General features: G+C 54.2%; 1 protein-coding gene across 1 annotated transcript in view; it reads left to right on the plus strand.

Annotated features, from left to right (window-relative positions):
- Nucleotides 1-309: 309 nt before the first annotated feature.
- Nucleotides 310-20884, plus strand: part of LOC142257043 (NXPE family member 1-like) — a 266013-nt gene continuing 245438 nt past the window's right edge. Inside the window, exon 1 of the mRNA XM_075329096.1 lies at nt 310-417. Within this exon, the coding sequence (XP_075185211.1) occupies nt 325-417 (93 nt within the window). The 5' untranslated portion in view covers nt 310-324. The remainder of the gene's footprint in view (nt 418-20884) is intronic.

Consider the following 20884-nt stretch of genomic DNA (forward strand, 5'->3'; position numbering starts at 1 on the left):
CAATGTCACATTTTGACATCACGATTTAAGGGGGTAACAGGGGCGGGTGTATCGCGGATCCACTCATGCCTATGGGCACGCATGTCAGCTGTTCAAATCAGCTGACATGTGTGCACATCACCTACAGCCGCCCACAGCAGCCACAGGTGATTATAACTATATAGGTTAGGACGTAACATTACAGGCGGCGGTCGTTAAAGGGTTAAAAAATTGTGCTGACAGGTTCTCTTTGATATATTTAATATTTTAGTTGCACATTGCTTTGTACCTGAACTATAAACAATAAATTAATTTTACATTTTTATTTTGTCTCATGCAGAGATAATGAAAATGCTACCAACTTATAAAGGTTATTTGATATCACTAGCTGCATTTTGTTTTCTTCTGAGCATCATTTATCGCCAAAACCTCCTAAAGGTAAAGTAGGAATGTTTTTGCACATTATTTCTTCATAGGTTTCATGTATGTGTATGTATTATTATATTATTAATCTAAAGCTTTTAAAAAATTACTTTTTGTTTATTTAGATACAGTTCGTACTGTATTAAAGCTCATATATCTACTTTAATGTGTCTAATTGGACATAATGGGAGACGTGTGCTAGTGACAGTCCCATCCATTTCCACTTCTATCATTGGTCAAAGCAGAATGAAAATTCAGTGACCCTGTGTTAGTCCTGGGACTTATGGCTCTGGCCAGTCAGGAGGCTTGTTGGTTTTCAGTAAATTTGTCATTCTACCTGCTGTTAACCATGAGTAGGTCTGGTTGTTATTAGAGATGAGTGAACCTGAGGTTCAGTTTTCGAACCAAACCTCAACTTTAAAAAAGAGTTTGGGTGCTTTATGTGCGAACTTCACTCATGCAAGCAGCACTGTGCTCGGGTACGCTTGGTGCTCAGCCCTGTGCAAGCCTCTTGCAGTGTTTGAATGGCTCACACTGGGGATATCAACAGCGTGATTAGATGTAGTGTGCAACCAAAGAAAAATAAAATTGAAAAAGCCCGCCCACCCATCCTTCCCCCGAAGTGTTCTGCTTAAGGCTAACTGTATGTGGGCACAGACTCAGTGGCTTCAAATTGGGCTCATGTAGGGGTGGCACGGGGCAGTTGTAGTCGCGGACGGAGACGTATCCCGGCTGCTGCGCATCTCTGCAGTTTCACTCTACTCCCCGGCCACCTCCACAGTGAAAGGCGACATTTTAGGGGAAGTGTGGTGCACAGTAATCACTTTTGGGCATACCTCCCAACCGTTCCGGATTCTGCGGGACTGCCCCAATTTTAGAGGTTTGTCCCGCGGCTCACAGCTAATGTCCCGACTCCTACCATCAGTGCAGTGAATAAATTAAATTCTCATCGGTAGTGGATTATTGGATTATCGGGGAGGTCGGGACTCGAACCCGTGAGCTCATTGTCCATATGCAGCAGCTCTACCACTGAGCCACTGTATTGAAAAGTGTACCGCCCCGCGGCCTCGGCTGCGACCGCCGAGCCGCTCGGGTCCGTGCTCGTGTTCTGCGGGTGGTGGCTCGAGCCTCTCACGGACCCGGGGGTCACGTAGCTCTGCAAGGGGGGTTGACGCTACACGCAGGGGGGGGGATGCGGGTATTTGGTTTTGGGATGGTAGTTCGTGACGCCACCCATGGGTTGTGGTGATTATGGACACCACCGCTGCGGTGAAGGTACCGTACTCCCGGGAGCGGTGTAGTGGCGCAGCTAGGTGTTGACCCCTCCGTGGGTAGGGGGATGTTGGTCCCGGGGCCCGGTTGGCCAGGGCAGGGGTGCAGGGCGAAGTGTTGAGGTGCGGTGCCTGAGGGCACTGGTGTACTCACTCCGATACAAGACACGGGAGTCGCTGGTAAACCAAACGGGGTGATGAACGGGGCCCGCAGCCGGCTGCAGCTTCTCCAGTCGGGTTGGCAATGTCCACCTTTCTCATGCACCTGTGTGTGTATTTGACTACTGCGCCTGGGCACCGGTAGTTCGCTCCTCGGCGTATAAGTGTCGTAGGAGCCCGTTTGCCCGCAGATGCTGGCCCTTTGGATCTCGGGCCTTTGGCGGTGGCACCTATCCGGACGGGATGGGCTGTTGCCTTCAATCGGGACTTAGGTGGGAATGAACCCCTGAGGTCCAGACTGCAATCAGTTGATTTGACTATGGTGATGGCTTATAGCTTAGTTCGGGGTCTGAGTACCCTGCCTGGTGCTCCGGTATCCAGTTGGCTCCCCGGTTCGGTTCCGGCGGGCCACTATTCTGTCCCGGTCCCTTACGGTTCCACCGGTCGTATTCCCGGTCTCCTGCACGCAGCCACTACCGTCTGCCTGCCTGACTGATTGGGGGTCCTAGGCTCCAACCCAGGCCCCACACAGAACTGTCCTCCTCTCTCTCCTCTCTCCAAACTTAATCTGCTTGTAACTCCTGCCTTAGGCCAGCAGACTCCTCGGGGGGCATGTCTATCCACCTGACTCCGCCCACCTGGTGTGCCTGTCTGACTCTGAGGGAGGCAATCAGGTCTTTGGTTGAGTGATGGTACCTTACTGGGGTGGGGGTATATGTGGTGTGTGTAGTGAACTGTGACCCCTGGGGATGTCCAGGGCGTCACATTCCCCCTTGGTTTAATGCAGACCGTCCGCGGGCTGCCCGTCCATCACCGATTTTATTTTTCTGTAAAGTAAACAAACAATCAACATTTGGAAACAGTAGGCATTTCTTTGTCAAATCTTCCCTCATGGGAGGCACATTGCTTGAACTGTTACAAACGGGAACATTTTTATTAATAACAAGAAACGGGTCCTTCCGCTTTCCCACCCAAGCAACCTGCACCTTGATGCTGCCCCTAAGAAATGGGCAGCACCCCTTTTCCCCAGTCCAGAAACGGGAACCTAGCCAGGCTACCCAAGCAGGAACGAGTACGGTACTATGCACTCGGCAGTCACTCAGAGGCCCCACATCCAAGGGGACCCCTGACCCGGAGGATGGTCACCGGTTCTGATGGTGACCGGACCCCAGTCTGCTCTGCTGTGGGTCCCTCCTCCAACCAGCCTCTCCGGAGACTGGCAGTTGCGGGAAGGGCAATTGGGGCAATATTTACAAGCCCAAAAGTTATTGGGTGGCCTGCAAGTTCTCGGCCTTGTTCATGATTACTCATGCAGGGGTTAAGGGGTATGAAACGGGGACAACATCAGTCCCAACAGGGACGGGCACTTCAGCAACCAACGGGCTACCACAAAACAGACTGTTGGTCCTAACGGGAACTGTCCTTTTTGAATCAGGTGAAAGCCTCGGGTGATTAGTGCTCATTCATTCAAATATTTACACAATCAACACATCGCACCCCTAAATAGCAGTTGCCCTGTACCTAAGCGGGGGCCTACTTAGGTTAGGTCATGTGGACTTCCTGGGCCCTATGTCATCAGTGGGAGGTAGTGGGACAGAGGGGACAACTGGTCCCTCTTCCCTGGTGTCAGGTATGGCAGGTAGAGACCTACGAGGGCGTAGGATAGGTGCATCCCTGGGCATTGGTTCGGGTGGCTCGCTGGCGGACGTCTCCGTCTCTCTTTCTTCCACGGGTTGTGGGAACATTAACACGGGAACAATCACCACGCCATTCTGCATAGGCCAGTCCGCTGGGAAATCGCCCATTACGGTATGAATCACTTCTTTCTTCTTTTCCCCGCTCGGCACGGAAGCCGGACTCATATCTACCAGCCTTAGGGGATCTGGGCATCTCTTCAGGTGGTCCCTGGAAATGGTAGCCGTGGTCTTCCCCTGGTCGCGACTGATCAGATTAGTCTTTTCATTTTCCCATCCAGGGGGTTGTACGACATATAGGGTCCTCTCCCACTGGTCATCTAGCTTTTGTGTCCTTCTCTTGCGCTTTAGCACCACATCCCCAGGTACAAACGGGGCAGCCAGAGCCCGCCTGTTGAAGCGCTGCTCTTGTTTTTCTTGGCTCTGGCGCAGATTCCTTTCCACATATTCCTGGATCTGTCGATACTGCATCTGTCGCTTGGCATCCCAGAGGTTAATGGAGGAGAGAGCTTCGGGTGCTTCTATGTCCATCTCCAGGTCTACGGGCAGCCTCCCGGTTGGGCTCTCATTAGATATGCAGGTGTGCACTTGGTGGAGCTACAGGGGATGTTATTGTACATGTCCACGAGGTCAGGCAACTTCTCAGGCTACAGGTTCCTTTCCTCCAGCAGTAGTATCTTGAGGAGGTTCAGGACTAGGTGATTCATTTTCTCACACATCCCATTAGTCTGGGCATGGTATGGCGTAGTCCGGATCTTCTTACACCCATACAAGTGACAGAACTACCGGAACACCTCCACTTCAAAGGCCGAGCCCTGGTCTGTGAGCACCCTTTCCAGGTAGCCGTGCGGTCGGCAGAAGTAGGCCTGGAAGGTTCTGGCTGCGGTACGGCCCGTCAAATCTTTAACTGGGACAACCACCATGAACCTGGAGTAATGGTCTACGATGATCAGGGCATATGTGTACCCGCTTCGGCTGGGCGTGAGCTTGACGTGGTCCAGGGCAACCAATTCCAATGGTTGGTGGGTGACGATCGGCTGAAGGGGGGCCTTCTGGCTGGCCTCATCCCGCCTTCTCAGTGTGCAGGGGCCACATTCTCAACACCAGGTCTCCACAGACTCACGCATCCCACTCCAGTAGAACCGCTCTCTCAACAACATCTCCAGCTTCTTTCAACCGAAGTGCCCTGCACCATCGTGGTAGGCCTTCAGGACCCTGGGCACACTGGCTAGGGGGACCACCACCTGGCGAACCTTCTCATGTGTCTTTGGATTGATTATTTCCCGGCACAGTTCCCCTGATGCAAGTGCAGCCGATTTCTCTACTTCCACAACCGTTGGGCTTTGGAGGGGGCCGCGGGATCCATCCTGGAGGAGCCCTGCGCGATCATGGCTTTAACCAGCTGGACCGCAGGTTCCTGGTCCTGGGCTTCCTGACACCCCTGGCCGGCCAGCGGGTCAAGGTTCACCTGCTGTTGGTTAGCGCAGGGCTTCTCATCCCGGGGCCGATGGAATGCGGGTAGCTCAATGTCTTCAAGATCGTCGTTCTCCACCCCGTCATCAGGCAGGTGCGGCATTCGGGATAGCGCATCTGCATTGGTGTTCTTGGGGCCGGCCCTGTACTTGATAGTGAAATCGTAGTTGGACAGTCGAGCCATCCACCGCTGCTCCAGGGCACCCAGCTTGGCCGTGTCTAGATGTGTCAACGGATTGTTGTCCGTGTAGGCAGTAAACTTCGCCGCTGCTAGGTAATGCTTGAACCTTTCAGTTATTGCCCACATAAGGGCTAAGAACTCAAGCTTGAAGGAACTGTAATTTTCGGGGTTCCTTTCCGTCGGGCGGAGTTTTCTGCTAGCGTAGGCGATCACCTTTTCCTTCCCATCCTGCACCTGGGACAGGACGGTGCCCAGGCCCACATTACTGGCATCGGTATAGAGGACGAACGGGAGACCGCAGTCAGGGTAGGCCAGAATTTCTTCGTCCGTCAGGGCTGACTTCAACTGGTGGAAGGACTCCTCATGTTTCTCACTCCAGACAAACGGGGGGCCGGAGGCTCTCCCATTTTTGGTCTGTCCCACGAGGAGGTCTTGCATGGGTGCGGCCATCTTTGTGTACCCCTTGATGAAACGGCGATAGTAGCCCACCAGGCCCAGGAACTGCCTGACTTCTCTCACCGTATTCGGTCACCGCCAGCTTTGGATGTCAGCAACTTTCTCCGGATCCAGGGCTACGCCTTCGGCGCTCACCACATGTCCGAGGTATTGCACTTTGGGTTTCAGCAGATGGCACTTTGATGGTTTCAACTTCATCCCGTACTTGGAGAGGGCTGAGAACACTTCTGCCAGGTGCTCCAGGTGGGCCTCATACGTCTTGGAATACACGATCACATCGTCCAGATGCAATAGGACAGTCTCGAAGTTGAGATGCCCCAAGCAGCACTCCATGAGCCGTTGAAAGGTCCCCGGGGCATTGCACAGCCCGAACAGCATACTGTTGAACTCCCATGGGGGTAGCAAATGCGGTCTTCTGGCGGTATTCTGGTGCAACCGCCACCTGCCAGTATCCGCTGGTAAGGTCAAGGGTAGAGAAATAATTAGCAGTTTTTAGTGCCGCCAGCGTCTCTTCAATGCGGGGGAGTGGGTTGGCATCTTTATGCGTTATCTGATTGATCTTCCGGTAATCCACACACATCCTCATGGTACCGTCTTTCTTCTTAACCAGCACCAATGGAGCCGCCCAGGGACTACAACTATCCCGGATGACCCCTGCCTCCTTCATGTTCCTCAACATGTCTTTTGCGCATTGATAGTGTGCTGGTGGTATTGGCCTATACCTCTCCTTGATAGGTGCATGTGTGCCTGTGGGGATATGATGTTGGACCCCTTTTATCCTCCCAAAATCGAGCGGGTGCATGCTGAAAACCTTCCCATATTCCTGTACTACCCTGTATACCCCGTCTTTGTGATGTACCTGGGTAGATTCGGTGCCGACATGTAGCTCTCGGCACCACTCCTGTAGTGGCGGAGATGGAGTGTCACTACTCATGTCGAGTGTAGGGGTAGTGGGGGTGGTCTCATGGATAGTGTGAGGGTCGATGGTGAACAGCTTAGCTATGGTGGCGTAGCGGGGAAGCCTAGCCTCTTCCTCCCCGCAGTTCAGCACTCTCACAGGCGCCCTCCCCTTTTTGACGTCAATCACCCCTCTGGCTACCATTACCGTGGGCCAGTGCTCCGAAGGCGAGGGTTCCACATACGCCAGGTAATCCCGTCTCTGGGGGCCTACTGCTGCCCTACACCAAATCATGATTTCGCTCCTAGGTGGGATCACCAAAGGGGCGGCATCCATCACCCGCTCTCCACCAATTTCTCCACCTGTCAGGTTCACCTGCTGCCGGCGCAGGAGGGCCCGGATCTCACGCTGCAGAGCCCTCTGCCGCCCTCCTCCTGCAGTGGCAGACAGTTGTTGCAGCAAGTTCAAGATGGCGGATCTTCAAATGTTTCAGCGGGACGCCGTTGACGGGATCACAAGGCGCACTTCTACTGGTAAGTAGACTGGTTCTATCCTGTTCGTGATGCCAGAAGAGTCGATGTGTACCGCCCCGCGGCCTCGGCTGCGACCGGCAAGCCGCTTGGGTCCGTGCTCGTGTTCTACGCGTGGTGGCTCGAGCCTCTCACAGACCCGGCTGTCACGTCGCTCTGCAAGTGGGGTTGGCGCTACACGCGGGGGGGGGGATTCTCCCGGGAGCGGTGTAGTCGCGCAGCTAGTTGTTGACCTCTCCGTGGGTAGGGGGATGTTGGTCCCGGGGCCCGTTTGGCGAGGGCCGGGGTGCAGGGTGCACTGTTGCGGTGCAGCGCGGTGCAGTTCCTGAGGGCACTGGTGTACTCACTCCGATACAAGACATGGGAGTCGCTGGTAAACCAAACGGGGTGATGAACGGGGCCCAAAAACAGCTGCAGCTTCTCCAGTCGGGTCGGGTCCGCCTTTCTCCTGCACCTGTGTGTGTATTTGTCACGCTCCCGGTGTCCCGGCAGCCCTCCTTACCCACTGAGCCGGTTCCTGCATTGCACCACCGCTCTGTACCCACTGATCCAGTCGTACCTGCATCGCACCACCGCTCCGTACCCACTGATCCAGCCTCGCCAGCGCACCACCGCTCCTTGCCCACTGATCTAGTTCACGTGTTCGCCGGTCACGCCTGCCGCTCCCGCTCATGCTCCCCTGAGTCCTGTTTCTGGTCTCAGGAGTCTGACTCTGAGTCTTAGCCACATGATTCTGTATAGGACCGGGCCGCGCCCACTCTCCTGGTCTTATAGGCCCAGCACACCTGCAGCAGGAAATGACATGAGGCTGTGCTGGGTATATAAGACTGGCCTTTCCATGTGGGCGGGGCCTGATCAACGTGTCTTGTAGCATAGTCTTATGAGCTAGGTGCTCAGGTCCCCTTGTGCCATGTCCCGTTACCTGGACTACTGTTTTTCTTTCCTACCCGGCACCTGTACCAGTATACCGTACAGTCTTAGGAACTCCGTGACCTCAGTGACTTTGTTCTTCCCGTCCCCTGTGGGACGCTGTCCCCGTCCCGGCCACGCTAGTGCTCCGGCTACCATGCACCCAGGCCTCCGGTGGGGTGCATGGTCCAGTGAATCCACCTCCTGGACCTTACAGTATTTGACTACTGTGCCTAGACACTGGTAGTCCGCTCCCTGGCGTATAAGTGTTGTAGGAGCCCGTTTGCCTGCAGACGCTGGCCCTTTGGTCCAGTGAATCCACCTCCTGGACCTTACAGATTGATCAGGCCATGGATTCCGCCGGATCACAGACGTCTGAACTGGCTGAACTGCGCCAGGAACTGGTGCGACAGAGAGAAACCTTAACCCGCATACTGAAGTTCCTGACGTCTGTGGACCACCGGTTGTACACATTACAGACCGCCTCCTCGTCTCAGTCCACGCAGCAAACGGTGTCTGGATCCGAACCCGTTGTCTCCGCAGCCTCGCAACTTCGTCTCGCTGCTCCACCTCGGTATGCTGGGGACTCCAAGAACTGCCGGGGGTTTTTGAACCAGTGCTCGCTGCACTTCAATTTACTCCCGCACCTCTTCGCTTCCGACCAAGCCAAGATAGCCTATGTGATGTCCCACCAGGAAGGCGAGGCGTTGGCCTGGATAAATCCGTTGTGGGAGAACGAGGATCCGGTGACGACCGACATCCAGGAATTCCTTCAGGCTTTTCGAAGTACCTTTGATGAACCGGGACGCACTACCGCGGTTACCTCCTCGCTCCTCCAAGGAACCCTGACGGTGGGCTAGTACGCCATCCAGTTTCGCACGCTTGCCTCCGAGCTAGGCTGGAACAATGAGGCATTGACGGCAGCCTTTTGGGAGGGCCTGTTGGGCCGCATTAAGGACGAATTAGCCGGTTGTGACATTTCCCGTACTTTGGACGCTCTGATATCCCTAGCCACCCGGATTGACCTCCGTTTCCAAGAGCGAACCAAGGAAGTATCCCGGGAGAAGCGACCAATCCGTCACATCTCCGTTCCGCAGAGGTCTACCGTTCCCCCGCCACTGCCGTTCTGCGATTCTACTCCTGAACCAATGCAAATTGACCGACTGAGCCAAGCTGAACAACGCCGAGCAGAGAGACTCACCCAGGGCCTGTGTTTCTATTGTGGAAGCGGTTCACATCTGCTCCGCTCATGCCCTGAGAGACCAGGAAGACCCCGAGTCCAAGGGATGCTGGGAACCGCCACCCTTGGTACTGGAATCCCCTCAGTCCCAGTTACACAGACTGTCCAAGTTACGACTGAGAGGGTCCGGTTCACGGCAGAGGCTCACTTTGATTCGGGGGCAGCGGGTTATTTCATCCTACAAGCTACAGTGGACCGTTATCGGATACCTGTGATCCCGCTTGCTAAACCCCTTTGGTTCGCCTCCGTGGACGGAAAACCGTTATACGAACCCGTCTTATATACCACCGAACCCGTGAGACTCCATGTTGGTGCTCTGCACACTGAGACTATTACTTTGTATGTCATCCCGAGAATGGCTCCTGCGCTTCTGCTGGGTCTGCCCTGGCTACAACTCCATGACCCTGACATCAGTTGGCGCTCTGGCGCAATCACTCGCTGGAGTCCCTTGTGCCTTGATAACTGTCTACAGCCCGTTCCTCGGCCCCTGGCACCTGACCCTGTCATGCTTCAAGAAGAAGAGGAAACGACGCAGTCCAGTGTTGTACCACAGCTCCTGGTACTTGAGCCTTTGGTACCACCAGGTCCTGAAGAAGAGACGACGCAGTCTAGCGTTGTTCCACCGTCCCTGGCTATTGAGACTTTGATGCCACCGGCTACTGAGGATGAGACACTGTCCTGTACCCGGTCCGAGACGCCCGATCCGGTCGTCCAAGACTCCAGTCCTGCTTTTGACTGTCCTCCCCTTTCCATTGCCGCTGACTTGGGTTCTCCGATACGGGACATAGTGGCCATGAAAACGGTCTGGGGTAAGCAGTCCTTCCTGGTCGATTGGGTGGATTGCGGTCCTGAGGCCCGGTCCTGGTTGTCCAGGAAGTACGTTGCTGCCCCTCTTCGGCGCGCCTACATGTCCCGGCCGTGGGGAGGGGGGCTTCAAGAGGGGGGTACTGTCACGCTCTCGGTGTCCCGGCAGCCCTCCTTACCCACTGAGCCGGTTCCTGCATCGCACCACCGCTCCGTACCCACTGATCCAGTCGTACCTGCATCGCACCACCGCTCCGTACCCACTGATCCAGCCTCGCCAGCGCACCACCGCTCCTTGCCCACTGATCCAGTTCACGTGTCCGCCGGTCACGCCTGCCGCTCCCGCTCATGCTCCCCTGAGTCCTGTTCCTGGTCTCAGGAGTCTGACTCTGAGTCTTAGCCACATGATTCTGTATAGGACCGGGCCACGCCCACTCTCCTGGTCTTATAGGCCCAGCACACCTGCAGCAGGAAATTACATGAGGCTGTACTGGGTATATAAGACTGGCCTTTCCATGTGGGCGGGGCCTGATCAACGTGTCTTGTAGCATAGTCTTATGAGCTAGGTACTCAGGTCCCCTTGTGCCGTGTCCCGTTACCTGGACTACTGTTTCTTTCCTACCCGGCACCTGTACGAGTATACCGTACAGTCTTAAGAACTCCGTGACCCCAGTGACTTTGTTCTTCCCGTCCCCTGTGGGACGCTGTCCCCGTCCCGGCCACGCTAGTGCTCCGGCTACCGTGCACCCAGGCCTCCGGTGGGGTGCATGGTCCAGTGAATCCACCTCCTGGACCTTACAGTATTTGACTACTGTGCCTGGACACTGGTAGTCCGCTCCCTGGCGTATAAATGTTGTAGGAGCCCGTTTGCCTGCAGACGCTGGCCCTTTGGATCTCTGGCCTTTGGCGGTGGCACCTATCCGGACGGGTTGGGCTGTTGCCTTCAATCGGGACTTAGGTGGGAATGAACCCCTGAGGTCCAAACCACAATCAGTTGATTTGACTATGGTGGTGGCTTATAGCCTAGTTCGGGGTCTGAGTACCCTGCCTGGTTCTCCGGTATCCAGTTGGCTCCCCGGTTTGGTTCCGGCGGGCCACTACCCTGTCCTGGTCCCTTACGGTTCCACCGGTCGTATTCCCGGTCTCCTGCAGGCGGCCACTACCGTCTGCCTGCCTGACTGATCGGGGGTCCTAGGCTCCAACCCAGGCCCCACACAGAACTGTCCTCCTCTCTCCAAACTTAATCTGCTTGTAACTCCTGCCTCAGGCCAGCAGACTCCTCGGGGGGGGCGTGTCTATCCGCCTGACTCTGCCCACCTGGTGTGCCTGTGTGACTCTGAGGGAGGCAATCAGGTCTTTGGTTGACTGATGGTACCTTACTGGGGTGGGGGTGTATATGGTGTGTGTAGTGACCTGTGACCCTGGGGATGTCCAGGGCATCACAAAAGCATAGGAAGATTTGGTAATCTTGGCCTCTGTATTGCAGTTGAGAAACCAGAAGCAGATTATTCAGCTGCAAAGATAGATGGATAACTGGAGGGAGGGTGGGAGGGATGGATACATAGATATATGATAGATAATAGATAAATACATACATGATAGATAAATAGACCTATAGATAGATGGATAGATATATGATAGATAGATAGATAGATAGATAGATAGATACATGATAGCTATACAATGGTACCTCGTTTAATGAGTAACCCACTTAACGAGAATTTCGCTTAACAAGCAAAGCTTTCTGTAAATTTGTAACTCGGTTTACGAGAAAGCTTTGCTGTGTGAGCAAAATCCTCACCCCACACACTTCCGGTTCCGTCCATCCACCGCGCTCTGACCCGCTCTTGCAGTCCACACATGCACACATGAACACACACAAACACGCACACACATACAGTATTATGCTCACCTTACCTTCCGTTCCACCGCCGGTCTCATGGTTCTTGTAGTTCCCGGGTACATCGCGACGTGCTTGCGGCGAACTACAAGTACCATGAGACCAGCGGTGTAAAGGAAGGTAAGGTGAGCATATAATATGTGTACCTTCCGTTTCATCGCCGGCATCCTGGGTCTTGTAGTTCGCCGCTCCACTCCAGGCTGTGCATCGGTATCCATAGCGACGAAGCAGGAACTTCCTGGTTCCTGTCACCGCTACTCAAAGGCAGCGTGCTGTCCAATCAGAGGCAAGCGGCTCTGCCTTTGACGTCAGCGCTCTGGCAGGAAGTTTCTCCCTTGTCGTTATGGTAACCTGATACACGGCCCGCACCGGAGAACAGCAAGTCCCAGGAGACCGGCGATAGAACGGAAAGTAAGGTGAGCATATAATATGTGTGTTTGTATGTGTTTGTATGTGTTTGTGTCTGTTTGTGCATGTGTGGAATGATACAATAGGGGACCAGGATGGGACATTTAACAAGTTGTGGAACGGATCTTCAGCATTGTAATGATTTCCTATGGGATATCTTGCTTTGCTGAACGAGTAACTTGATTAACAAGCACAGTCCCAGAACGGATTGTTCTCGTTAAGCAAGGTTCCACTGTATAATAGATAGATAGATAAATACTGCATCTCTTTGTACATGAAGGAAAGAGTCAGATTCATTTGTTCACATAAAACTACTATAAAGAAATGAGGAAAAAAATACAATTATTTTTTTTATTTTCTCCACATTGGATTCAAACCAGCAACTTTCAAAAATGTCCAGCAGCCCTCCTAGCTGATCCAAGTTGTTGAGCCACTAAGAATAACAATGTTAGGCCTGAAACACACTTCCATTAAAAACATGCACGTGCCGCGAGACACGTATTTACTTTGCATGTTGCGTGTGGTAAGTACATGTCTCGGGTACATGCGGTCCACGTGTGTTCTACGTGTGCTATCCGCAATAGCACACGTAGAACCGGTAATTTGCATACTCACGTGGTGCGCGCTGCTGTCCGTGGTGCTGATCTTCGGTCTCCAGCCCTGCCATCTCCCTGCTGCTGCCGGCCGCAGTGAAGGGAATATTAAATGAGCATAATGAGCGGCGGTCGGCAGCAAGTGGCAGCAGCGGCAGAGACAGGAGGGCTGCAGAAGGTGAGTAAATGGGTTTTTTTTTTCACTGACACGTGTGTTTTCTCCGGCGCGTGTCACACGGGACCGCATCCACACTACATCCTTGTGGTACGGGTGCGGGCCGTGTGACACCCGTGCTGCCGGAGAAAACGTGGACATGTCAGCGTGTAGAAAAACGCACACACGTACAAACACACACGGACACACGTTCCGTGTGGTTTTACGTGTGTGTGCCTGCTACAATAGGGTAGCATTGCTGAACGTGTTTCTGTGCCGCCGGTACGTGCAAAAAATGGCAAACACGTAGAGGCGGCACGGATGTGTGTCGGAGGCCTTAGAGAGGATTTTACATAGATGAACCTACAATGCAGCCTCTGATTACACAGTAGATTACACAGGAGACAGAGCTCCATTGTACAGAGCAGCATCTCTATCTCCTGTATTCTACAGAGAGAGGAAAAGAGATTTTTTTTTCTTCTAATAAAATAACTAAAAGTAATAAAAAAAAATAGAATAATGTAATTTTATTACGCTTTTTTTTTTTATAAAATAATAAACATCACAAATCAGCAAATAACATGGACATATTTGGTGTCAGTGTAATCCGAACGACCCGAACAACACAGCGATCAGATTATTTATGGGGATCGGTAAATGGCGGGAAAAAAAATGGCGCAATTTATTATTTTTCTTTATTAAACCCATAAAAAATTTAATACATATGTATTTGTCAGGGCCAGGTGGACGGGCAGACCCATGAGGTGGATCCACTGGGCCGAACTCCTAGATGGTGGTAAGGGGTCCGGTAGCTGGAGCACTATAGACAGCAGAACAGTCCGTGCACACGAGGATAACGGAGAAGTCCCTGGGACCACGGAGTCACTGGTGGTAGTCCGGGTGACGCAGCTCAGGTTCGGAAGCCGAGATGATGTCAAGCGGGGTCCGGAACCTTTGGAGCGAGATGACGGGTCACCGCAGGGATCCGAGATGGTACGGACTGTCAGGATGGCAGATGGACAGCGTTCGGGGTTCGGGATTCGGTCAGGACCGGATGGCGAGGCAGGCACGGCTCTACAAGAGAGATAGGTGAGTATATCACAAAAACACCAGGAGACCTGACTCCTAGCTTAAGAAACACGAAGATCAGGCCCCGCTCCCTTGGACAATAAACCCCTTTATACCCTGTACCTGTTTTGCATCATTTCCTGTTAATGGACGCTGGCCCTTTAAGAAAGGGTCAGTGACCGCGCGCGCGCCCTAATGCGCATGCGCGCGGCCCGGGTGCGAGAAGCCAGGGAAGGAAGCTGAGAGGAGGACGCAGGGGAGCCGGCCAGGACCTGGGAAGCCGTCGGGCGCCGGGAGCGGAGACCAGGGGGCCTGGGAAGGACGGGCACCGGAGGCTGGAGAGCGGGGAGCGTGGCAGGTGAGCCGGGGAGCGGAGCTGAGGACCCGGGGAGCGGAGCAGAGGACCCGGGAAGGGGAGCCGAGGACCCGGGGAGGGGAGCCGAGGACCCGGGGAGCGTGACAGTACCCCCCCCACGCCCCCCTCCCCGCAACCGGGACATGAAGGCACGGATCAGAGGAGTGCCCACGTTCTCCCTGGGCTCCCAGGACCTATCCTCAGGACCATACCCCTCCCAGTCCACCAGGAAGAACTGTCGACCCCGTACGGTCTTCATGGCCACGATATCCCTTACCGCATAGATGTCGTCATCGGCAATAGGTGGAGGAGTCGGACTGGCAGCAGCGGAGAAGGGACCAAGGACAACCGGCTTGAGCAGGGAGACGTGGAATGAGTTGGGTATCCTCATCGTGGCCGGGAGCTGTAGCTTGTATGAGACCTCATTGATCTTGTTGAGGACTTTAAACGGCCCGATGTAGCGAGGACCCAGCTTGTATGATGGTATCTTCAATCGGACGTACTTGGAAGCAAGCCAGACGAGATCTCCAGGAGAGAAACACGGAGGGTCCAGACGTCTCTTGTCTGCGTGTCGTTTCATCCGTAGGGAAGCACGCCCAAGGGACGCCTTGACAGAGTCCCAAATGGTTGCAAAGTCACGGGCTACAGTATCAGCAGCAGGGACATCCGAAGAAGGGGATACAGGCAATGGGACGGAGGGCTGGAGTCCGTAAACGACATGGAAGGGAGAGCTGGAGGACGACTCACTGATATGGTGGTTATGGGAGAATTCAGCCCAAGGAAGAAGCGTGGACCAGTCGTCGTGATGGGCGTTGACATAGTGACGTAAAAAAGAGGTCAAGATTTGATTGACCCTCTCCACTTGGCCATTCGACTGAGGATGGTAGGCTGAAGAAAAGTCCAGAGTCACTCCCAGATGTTTGCAGAGAGCCCTCCAGAAGCGGGAGGTGAACTGAGTTCCTCTGTCGGATACGATGTGTAATGGAAAGCCATGCAAGCGGAAGATGTGATGTATATAGGCATCCGCGAGTTCTTGAGCAGAGGGCAGTCCAGCCATAGGGACAAAATGAGCCATTTTAGAGAACCGATCCACCACGACCTATATGACTGTGTGCCCGGAGGACAATGGCAAGTCCGTAATAAAGTCCATCGCTATGTGTTGCCACGGAACTGAGGGTATCGGCAGAGGCAGAAGACGGCCATATGGCAGGTGTTTGGGCGTCTTGTTCCTGGCACAAGAGGAGCAGGCAGAGACAAAAGCAGCGACGTCCGTGCGAAGGGATGGCCACCAGTAGTGACGTACAATCGCACTCCAAGTTCTCTTCTGACCAGCATGACCGGCTGTTTTCGAGGCATGACCCCAGTGTAACACTTTTTGCCTCTCTGTCTCAGAGACATAGGTCTTCCCGGGCGGTATCTGGGCCAGGGTGACAGGGGCCACCGGAATGATTTTGCTAGGACAGATGATGGGTTGGGTAGTCTCTTCCTCCTGCTCCATGGGCATGAAAGACCTGGACAAGGCATCAGCGCGTACATTCTTGTCCGCGGGTCGGAAATGGAGCTGGAAATCAAACCTGGCAAAGAATAAGGACCACCTGGCTTGCCGTGGGTTCAGTCGCTGAGCGGACCATAGGTATTCCAGGTTCTTGTGGTCCGTGTAAATAATCACGGGGTATACTGCTCCTTCCAGAAGGTAGCGCCATTCCTCCAGAGCCAGTTTGACTGCCAAGAGCTCTCGGTCACCGATGGTGTAGTTGCGTTCAGGCGCTGAGAAGCTCTTGGAGAAGAATCCGCAAGTCACCATCTTCCCGGAGGAGGACTTCTGCATGAGCACTGCTGCGGCTCCTGAGGAGGAGGCATCCACCTCCAAGGTGAACTGGCGGTTTAACTCCGGACGGTGGAGTACAGGAGAGGAGGCAAATGCCCGCTTCAGAGAGCCAAACACGGCGTCGGCCGCAGGGGACCAGTCCTTGGGATTAGCCTCTTTCCTGGTCAAAGCGGAGAGAGGAGCAGTCAGAGCAGAGAAGTGAGGGATGAACTGGCGGTAGTAGTTGGCGAATCCCAGGAAGCGTTGGATTGCCTTCAGTCCAGAAGGAGGAGGCCAGTTGAGAATGGAGGAGACCTTCTTTGGATCCATCTGCAGTCCAGTATCAGAGATGATGTACCCCAGGAAGGGGAGAGAAGACTGCTCAAAGACACACTTCTCGTACTTGGCGTACAGGCGATTCTCTCTCAGTCTTTGTAGAACCAGTTGTACGTTCTCTCTGTGGGTCTGGAGGTCCGGTGAGAAGACAAGGATGTCATCCAGATACACTACTACACAGACGTAAAGAAGGTCCCGGAAAACGTCGTTCACCAGTTCTTGAAAGATGGCTGGGGCGTTACACAGGCCGAAGGGCATCACGCAGTATTCATAGTGCCCATCGCGCGTATTGAACGCGGTCTTCCATTCGTCCCCAGAGCGGATGCGTACCAGATTGTAAGCACCCCGAAGATCCAGCTTGGTGAACACACGAGCTCCTCTAAGCCGGTCAAACAATTCGGGGATGAGCGGCAGAGGGTACTTGTTTTTTACGGTGATTTGATTCAAACCCCGGTAGTCTATGCATGGGCGTAAGTCGCCCTCTTTCTTCTTGACGAAGAAGAAACCTGCTCCAGCAGGAGAGGAGGATCTCCGAATGAATCCCCTTGCCAGGCTCTCTGTGATGTAAGTAGACATGGCCCTTGTTTCGGCTGGAAACAATGGATATATCCGTCCTCGAGGTGGTGTTGTTCCAGGGAGCAGGTCGATGGCACAATCGTAAGGACGATGTGGCGGAAGTACCTCGGATTCCTTTTTATCAAAGACGTCTGCAAAGGACCAATAGGCCGAGGGCAGCCCCGGTAGGTTCTCTGGAACCGGAGGTCGTCGGATGGGTTGTATAGTCTTCAGGCACTTCTCATGGCACGAAGAGCCCCATCGGGTGATTTCGCCAGTGCCCCAGCTGACTGACGGTTCGTGTGTAAGTAACCAGGGAAGTCCCAGCAGGATTTGATGGGACATGTGTGGGAGGACGTAGAAAGCGATGTTCTCGGTGTGCAGGGCACCGATACGCAGTTCCACCGGCTTGGTGATCCAGGAGATGGTGTCAGAGAGGGGTCTCCCATCCACAGAGGCAATCACGAGGGGCTTGTCGAGTGGAGTAACAGGCACCTGGTACTTGTCCACCGTGGCCTGCTGGATGAAATTGCCTGCTGCCCCGGAATCGAGGTATGCCTCAGCCGTGAACCGCGTCTCTCCCGTTGTCACTTGCACAGTTCACGTAACCGGGTCTGAGAGAGTCCCAGCACCTAGGGTGGCCTCTCCTACCAACCCTAGGCTTTGGAGTTTCCCGGCCTCTCTGGACAGGAGCGTAGCAGGTGTGTGTCCTCTCCGCAGTACAAGCAGAGGCCCTTGGCGAGCCGCTCAGCTCGACGTTGTTCAGACTGCCGCACTCTGTCGATCTGCATGGGCTCGTGAATGGGAACCCCAGCTGTCGATGACTGAAGTACGGCGGGCTTCTGCGGAGGAGAGGAATGCCGTACCGGACGTCTCTCACGGGACACTTCCTTGGATCGCTCCTGAAAACGAATGTCCACTCGAGTCGCTAGGGCGATCAGGGCATCCAGGGTGGTCGGTACGTCACGACCCGCCAGCTCATCTTTAATTCGCCCCGAGAGTCCTTCCCAGAAGGCGGCGGTTAGGGCCTCGTTGTTCCACCCGAGTTCCGAAGCCAAGGTGCGAAACCGGATGGCGTATTGGCCCACCGTCAGAGTCCCCTGACGTAACCGGAGAAGAGACGAAGCGGACGCGGAGGCGCGTCCGGGCTCATCAAAGGTGCCACGGAATGCCTGCAGGAACTCCTGGATGTTCGTGGTCACAGGATCCCCCTTCTCCCACAAGGGGTTCATCCACGCCAGTGCCTCACCCTCTAGATGGGACATGATGAAGGCGACCTTGGCTTGGTCGGAGGCAAACAAATGCGGCAGCTGCGTGAAATGAAGGGAGCATTGGTTTAAGAATCCCCTGCAGGTCTTGGGGTCTCCGGCGTACCGGGGTGGTGAGGCCAAACGAAGTCTGGAAGTATCTGAAGATGTCGCCACGGGAGCTGGAGCCGTGGACTGACTAGTGGAAGCCCGGGATGCTGAAGACGTAACTGCCGCTTGTAGCGTGTTCAGGCGGGCGTCCACAGAAGACATGAATTGCAGCATGCGGGTCTGAGTCTCACGCTGGCGTTGGAGTTCCTCCTGTACGGCTGCTAGTGCTGCAGCGGGATCCATGGCCTGATCTTACTGTCAGGGCCAGGTGGACGGGCAGACCCAGGAGGTGGATCCACTGGGCCGAACTCCTAGATGGTGGTAAGGGGTCCGGTAGCTGGAGCACTATAGACAGCAGAACAGTCCGTGCACACGAGGATAACGGAGAAGTCCCTGGGACCACGGAGTCACTGGTGGTAGTCCGGGTGACGCAGCTCAGGTTCAGAAGCCGAGATGATGTCAAGCGGGGTCCGGAACCTTTGGAGCGAGATGACGGGTCACCGCAGGGATCCGAGATGGTACGGACTGTCAGGATGGCAGATGGACAGCGTTCGGGGTTCGGGATTCGGTCAGGACCGGATGGCGAGGCAGGCACGGCTCTACAAGAGAGATAGGTGAGTATATCACAAAAACACCAGGAGACCTGACTCCTAGCTTAAGAAACACGAAGATCAGGCCCCGCCCCCTTGGACAATAAACCCCTTTATACCCTGTACCTGTTTTGCATCATTTCCTGTTAATGGACGCTGGCCCTTTAAGAAAGGGTCAGTGACCGCGCGCGCGCCCTAATGCGCATGCGCGCGGCCCGGGTGCGAGAAGCCAGGGAAGGAAGCTGAGAGGAGGACGCAGGGGAGCCGGCCAGGACCTGGGAAGCCGTCGGGCGCCGGGAGCGGAGACCAGGGGGCCTGGGAAGGACGGGCACCGGAGGCTGGAGAGCGGGGAGCGTGGCAGGTGAGCCGGGGAGCGGAGCTGAGGACCCGGGGAGCGGAGCAGAGGACCCGGGAAGGGGAGCCGAGGACCCGGGGAGGGGAGCCGAGGACCCGGGGAGCGTGACAGTATTGTTGTGGCCGTGTTCACACGTAGCGTAAATGCGTTTATTTCTGCAGGTGTCCGCACCACAAGTGCAATAACAATCTCCTCTGATTATTGCGTGTCTGCGGTATTTTTTATGCATTGTCCTCCTTATTTGATACGTGTTTGGTGCAGATGTGAATCCTGAAGCTTATAAAGAAAAAAAGCACCAAAACTGCGGAGTCCAGCATCATCTTTAGACGCAAAAGGGGTGGAAATTTCATGACCTCTCATCCACTTTGCTTGGACAATTAGTCCATGTTCACATGTAGTGGAAATGCTGCATTTTTTTCCTGCTGTTTCTTTGCACATTTATTCTGCTGTGTTTAGTTGTCCAAGCAAAGTGGATGTGATTCCACGAGAAGACACTGCTGAACTCTGCGGTTTTGGTGTTTTTTTTTTTTCTATGGAGGTTTCTATGTGGAGCTTAAAAAACGCAGGAAAAAGCTTCTCAGTACAATAAAAACACTTAAAAAGGCAGATTCACATCGGAACCAAAAAGCATTAAATAATGAAGAAAAGGCAGAAAAAATGCAGCAGAAATGGAATAATCAGAGCAGATTGTTATTGTGTAGTTTGGTGCAGACAGTGGCAGAAACAAAAAACACAGAATTTATGCAACGTGTGCAGGGTCGGACTGGGGTGTCTGGGGCCCACCAGGGGAGTTGACTCCAGGGGCCCACCCTACAGCTAAATATAAACACCCATTAGCGTTATCCCCATTATTGTGTTGCGTTGACTGTATACACAGGCAGCTCCTGCACATCTATATTGTGACCATAGCTTGGATATACAATTACAGTAGTTTGTAGTAACGGGGTCTTTGGTGAAAACAAGTTATCACTGATCCACAGGTTTGGTAGGTAATAACTTATTGATCGGTGGAACCAGACCAGTGGAAACCGCACAGATCGGAAGATTGGGGAACTTTTTGCAGCGGCAGGTGGGATGTGTGACCGCAGCTCCATTCATCTTCTGTGGGGTGGGGTGTGTGACCGCAGCTCCATTCATCTGCTGTGGGGTGGGGTGTGTGACCGCAGCTCCATTCATCCTCTGTGGGGTGGGGTGTGTGACCACAGATCCATTCATCCTCTGTGGAGCAGCCGGATAATAACAAGACCAGCGCTCATGTGGCGCCCTGGACAAGCCAGGACGTCACAGGTACTGCAAATACACACCCCACGCCCCGGCTAGGCACACCAAAGTCAGACAAAAATCCTTCTTGCCTCCCTCCAGGGGCTGATGTCCACACCAGGGGGTGG

This window comes from Anomaloglossus baeobatrachus, chromosome 11 (assembly GCF_048569485.1).
Source record: "Anomaloglossus baeobatrachus isolate aAnoBae1 chromosome 11, aAnoBae1.hap1, whole genome shotgun sequence".
Taxonomy (NCBI): domain Eukaryota; kingdom Metazoa; phylum Chordata; class Amphibia; order Anura; family Aromobatidae; genus Anomaloglossus; species Anomaloglossus baeobatrachus.